Source organism: Mastomys coucha, unplaced genomic scaffold (assembly GCF_008632895.1).
Source record: "Mastomys coucha isolate ucsf_1 unplaced genomic scaffold, UCSF_Mcou_1 pScaffold14, whole genome shotgun sequence".
Classification (NCBI taxonomy): Eukaryota; Metazoa; Chordata; class Mammalia; order Rodentia; family Muridae; genus Mastomys; species Mastomys coucha.
Window position 1 is genome coordinate 113,595,780 of NW_022196896.1, and position 5,637 is coordinate 113,601,416.

The 5,637-nt window shown below is 42.1% G+C and overlaps 1 protein-coding gene across 1 annotated transcript in view; it reads left to right on the plus strand.

Annotated features, from left to right (window-relative positions):
- Nucleotides 1-256: 256 nt before the first annotated feature.
- Nucleotides 257-5,637, plus strand: part of LOC116088731 (UDP-glucuronosyltransferase 1-1) — a 175,614-nt gene continuing 170,233 nt past the window's right edge. The window contains exon 1 of the mRNA XM_031368336.1: nt 257-1,133. Coding sequence (XP_031224196.1) covers nt 279-1,133 — 855 coding nt within the window. The 5' untranslated portion in view covers nt 257-278. The remainder of the gene's footprint in view (nt 1,134-5,637) is intronic.

The window sequence follows — 5,637 nt, forward strand, 5'->3', positions numbered from 1 at the left end:
TTCCTACTCCCTCCCCCCCCCTCCGGCTCCCCTCATGACAATTTCTAAGCTCACATTGTGTGATTCTGCCCAAGAAAAAGGTCACAAACGCTTCCGGAAAACAAACAAGTATGTTTCTCAATAATGCATGCTAAATTATTGCTGTTTTCCCGGGTAAATCATTGTCTGGAACTGCTGTGTGAGTACATGCCCTTCTGAAGGGGCAGATTTCTCTTTGGCTCACACTTCCGCTTCTGTGTTAGGCGACCACAGATCTCTGCAGCTGGATTGCTTTGGGCATGGCTCCTGCAGACTTTCCAGCTTCTCTTCCTCTCTGTGTGTGCCTGTTGCTGGCCTCTGGCTTGGCCCAGGCAGGCAGGCTGCTGGTGATGCCCATGGATGGGAGCCACTGGCTCACCATGCAGGTGGTTGTGGAGAAACTCATTCACAGAGGGCATGAGATGGTTGTTGTCATGCCAGCAGAGAGTTGGCATCTGGGACAGTCCCTGAATTTTACAATGAAGACATTCTCAACTTCTCACAGTCTGGAGGATATGGATCGTGAGTTCAAGTTTTTTGCTCAGACTCAATGGACAACTCCAGAACAAAGTATGCGTTCTTTAATGACAGGCTCAGCCAAAGGTTTCTTTGAACTAATATTTTCACACTGTAGGAGTTTGTTTAATGACAAGAAGTTAGTGGAGTACTTGAAGACGACTACTTTTGATGCTGTATTTCTGGATCCTTTCGATGTGTGTGGATTAACTGTTGCCAAATATTTGTCACTCCCATCAGTGATCTTTACAAAAGTTGTATTTTGCCACTATCTTGAAGAGAGTACACAGTGTCCCATTCCCCTGTCTTATGTCCCTAGATTTTTCTCAAAATTCACAGACACCATGACTTTCAAGGAGAGAGTGTGGAACTATCTTACCTACATTGAAGAACGTGCATTTTGCTCTTATTATTTCAAAACTGCTGTAGAAATTGCCTCTGAAGTTCTGCAGACCCCGGTGACTATGACAGACCTCTTCAGCCCAGTGTCCATTTGGTTGTTACGCACTGATTTTGTGTTGGAGTTTCCCAGACCTGTGATGCCCAACATGGTCTTTGTTGGTGGGATCAACTGCCTCCAGGGGAAGCCACTTTCCAAGGTATGTTATTAGCACATGTGGAGAGCTCTAGCTTTGGACAGTATAAAAAGGAATTTTTTTTTTTTTTTTTTTGAGACAGGGTTTCTCTGTATAGTCCTGGCTATCCTGGAACTCACTCTGTAGAACAGGCTGGCCTCGAACTCAGAAATCCACCTGCCTCTGCCTTCCAAGTGCTGGGATTAAAGACATGTGCCACAACCGCCTGGCTTGTTTTGTTTTGTTTTGTTTTGTTTTTAAAGGAATTCTTTACTGAGCTGTGATTTATTGTTTCCATTTCTGCATATGGAATTTCTTTTGGGTTAGAGAATTGTTTTGTGCCTACTTAGTAATTAGGAGAATAATTCTATATATGTCTTATTGATATGGATGTGTACGGCTGTGGCATAATTGTATATAAATTCCAAGACACAATCTAATTTTCAATGTATGTGTATTCCTTCATTCTGTGTGTTTATATAGGTCATGACATTAGAGAGGGGGGGCAAGAAAGCTTTCCTGAGTAGGACCAAAGCCAGTAGTGATAGACATGTTACTTCAGAGCAGAAGGAGGACTATTCAGGGGCAGGAAGAGAACATATGGAGGTAAGGCTGGGCAGCGGGGGAGTGGAGTGAACTAGAGAAAAGCACTGCACATCTGAAAAGTGCCATCATGCCACTGCATAATTTGTATTCTAACCTAGAAAAGTAATTTAGAGAGACAACAATAACAACAAGAAGAACAAAACCCTTTCAAGCTGCATTTTAATGTTTTTGTAAATAAGCAACAGATCAGCTCCCCTTATTAGTAGGTTGTTCTCTATAGGACTATGCATACAGTTTTCTCAAATTTCAAAAGTTATTGATACAATATGTAGGATGGAATGTCTGTGATATTTTTAAGGAAACATAGTAATATAAAACAGAAACCATCATATCAAAGTTGAACAAGTTAGCAGAAAAATAAATGTGCCCCAAGACAAGGCACAAGAATTATACTGTACTCATATACAAGAATGTGGAAACTGCTTGTTGACACATTCTGAGTTCCATAAAAGTACTAAACTGAAAACTATAGTACATCTGCAGCAGACCTGGTGCAAACCCGTGTTGGCCCTGTGTATACTGTCTCAGTGTTTGTGAGTTCATATGAGCTTTCTTGAGTTGTTTTAGAAGGCTTTGTTATCCTGGTGCCCTCTGTCCCTTCTTTCCCCCCAATTCTTTCTGCCCCCTCCTCCTTGGAGTTCCCTGAGCTCTGAGGGAAGGGATTTGATGGAGACATCTCCTTTAGAGCTGTGTGTTCCAGGGTCTGTCTCTCTGAAATATCTTGTTGTGGACTCTGTGTTTGTTCCCATCAGCTGCAAGAGGAAGCAGGTATGTTGATGGCCGGAGAAGACCCCGACTATGAGTACAGCAGAACACCATTGGCAGTCAGTTTATTGTTACTTCTTTTGTAAACAGTCCAGATGTATTTGGTTTTCTCTTAGCTCTTGAGGCTGCTAGACCCAAGCAGTGTCAGCTGTGAGTTCTGTCTCATGGAGTGAGCCTTAATTCAAATGAGACATTATTGGTTAACCTCACAAGGTTTGTACCTCCATTGCTCTAACATATTTTATAGTCAAGACAGAGTGTAGGTCAAATATATTGTGGTTGGGTTGATGTTTAGTTTCCCTTTTGCATTCTGCAGCATACCTTTCCATGTCATAGAGCATGGGTGGGAAGGTTCTGTGTAGGCAGTAGCCCCAGCTCCCCATGTTCAGTGAGTGTGTGTGTGTGTGTGTGTGTGTGTGTGTGTGTCGTTGTCAACACTGGGACCTTGCTGTCAGTGTGTGGAGAGCAACCTACTGTCTTGGCAACAGCCTGGGTTGTTTGTAGATTTCCATGGGATCCTTTTGGCTAACAACTGAATTAGATGAAACCCAGTCCCAGTACTGGAAGCTTCATTGGGTGACAAGATATGGGCCAGGGTTTTTGTCTCCTTTGAGATATGGAAACATGATTAGGATTGCCTTCCTAAAGAACAGGAAGTTTCCACTGCAGTAAGGTATCTCACTTCAGGTAGCTGGTGTAGTCCCTACACTGCCCTTGTCCTTCCTTTGCACCCCAACGCCAAGGCCACTTACTGCCTTATAGCCAATACTTCGCCCCTGGCCACAGCACTGAGTAAAGTTACTCCTTCTGAAAGGTCAGCTCTTTGCAGGCGAGGTCAGGTTTGTGGAAAGTGATTTTTGCCCCCAGATGCGGACTGCACTTCCCAGAGTGCATCTTGCCATGTGGAGGTTTTTGGGTGACTATATTGGTGAAGAGCTTGTGAGTCCTGCAGAGAGACTGCTCTTTTTCCAGTCAGCTATGTTAATCCTCCAGATCTCTGAGCATGGGAGACTCTTCCATCTTCTGATATCTTCTTCCATTTCTTTCTTCAAAGACTTGAAGTTTTTATCTTACAAGGCTTTCCCTTGCTGGATTAGTTAGGTCTGTTAGAGGTAACCTCTTTTAGAATTCCCTCTCTTAGACTTTTATATTGTTTGAGACAATGGTGAGAGGTGATGTTTCCCTGTTTATCTTTCTAGTCTATTTGTTATTTGTATGTAGGAGGGCAACTGATTTTCTGAGTTAATTTTATATTCAGCTACTTTACTGAAAGTGTTCATCAGCTGTTGGAGTTCTCTGGAGAAATTTTTAGGGTCATTTATATACACTATCATAATTTGACTTCTTCCTTTTCAATTTGGATTCCCCCCCCCCCATCTCCATCAGTTGCCTCATTGCTGTAGCTAAGATTTCAAGTACTTTATTGAATAGGTGTTGAAAGAATGGAGCACCTTAACAAAGTCCTAAAGATACTTGATGTTCTTTTCTAATGCATTTTGCTTGCCAATACATTAGAGACACAAACCAAAGTTTAACAGACTTGTCCTTTAGTGATCACATTATGATCTTTTCATTGAATGACCTCATTTTGTGAGTGATAATTAGTGATGTTTACTAGCTTCCTATCATTGGATTTTGTGAATTAAACTGCTAACTGTTCTTTAATACTTCCTTTACATCAACATGTTTCTGTATTATGTTCTGTTGTCTCATGAGGCAAGAGATAGGGTTGCTGGGTAATACATCTGGGCATGTCCCACAGACATGCACACCCCACACACTTAGTTACACACGCATACACAAACCACCACCATCACCATCACTACCACTACGACCCTCAGTCTCACACAGTAATTCTCACAGACCATGCTCAGCCACACAGAATCACATATATGTGCATATGTCAAGGTTCTTGATAAAGATCTTGGATGCAGTACAACCACAGGCCTTAACAAACAAAAATAATCCTGGGAACTTGTATGTGTCTATCCTGTTATATGCATATGGCGGCCATGTTTTACATCTACTGTTTGTCTTGCTGGGAACAGAAAGTATAAGTAGTTATATCTGTGTGTTGAAAAGGAAACTGTGTGACTGTATGTGTCTAGGCATGTAATTGGGTTCATTGTACTACTTAGGGGATTTGATGATGGTCTGGTAACACAACACCCATGAATCTCTCTGGACAATTCTTTATAGAGGTGTAATTACATCTTACAGCAATGGTGACTCCTTGGAGTTGCCATACACACAAGAGCAACAGAGTTGGCTTGGCTGTGCACCAGCCCTTCCGTGCACAAGGCGTCCTCTGGTGTGGGACATGCTTTTCTGCAAACCTCTCTTGCATTCTTTCCTCCTTCTTGCCAAGTAAATACCAATTCTTACCTTCTATCCTTCTTATCCTTCTTCTGATATTTAACCGTGCAAGCACATTATAGATGCAGAGACTCTTAGTGGAGTTCATAATCTTTTGAATTCTCAAAATCCAATTACATCATTTGATAACTGTGTTTGAAAAATGGCATTGCCATAGAGCACATGATCTTCCCAAGGTAAAGGTCGCAAGCTTTACTTTTCTGGAAAATACACAAATATAAAGTCTGCCAAACAGCTCATTAGTTACTATTCTGGATAAATCATTGGCAGTGAATATAAACTCACCTATGAAGATGTAAATATATGGCTTCACTGAGGTAGTTTTGGCTCCTGTACCTTTCCCTGCAACTGTACTTAGAGATGTAGAGTCTAACTGGCTACTTTGCTCTGGGATATGCTTTTCTCAGGCTTCTGCAGTTTTTCCAGCCTCTCTTCCTTTGTATATGTGTCTGCTGCTGATCTCTGGCTTTGCCCAGGCACACAGGCTGCTGGTGGTGTCCATGGACAGGAGCCACACATTTTACTGTGAAATCTCTTTTGGATAAACTGGCCGACAGAGGCCATGAGTTAATGGTGATGGTTCCAGAACTGAGTTGGGAATAGGGAAGACCACTGAATAAGACTCTGGAGAAAGACTCATTTGACTTCTCACACAAGGTGGATTAGGGTTTTGCTGATACTCAATGGAAAAGTTAGGGAATGAGTATGTTTTCTTTAACAGTGACGTCAGCTGAAGGCTCTAATGACATCATCTTTTCTCTGTGTAGGAATCTGTTTAGCA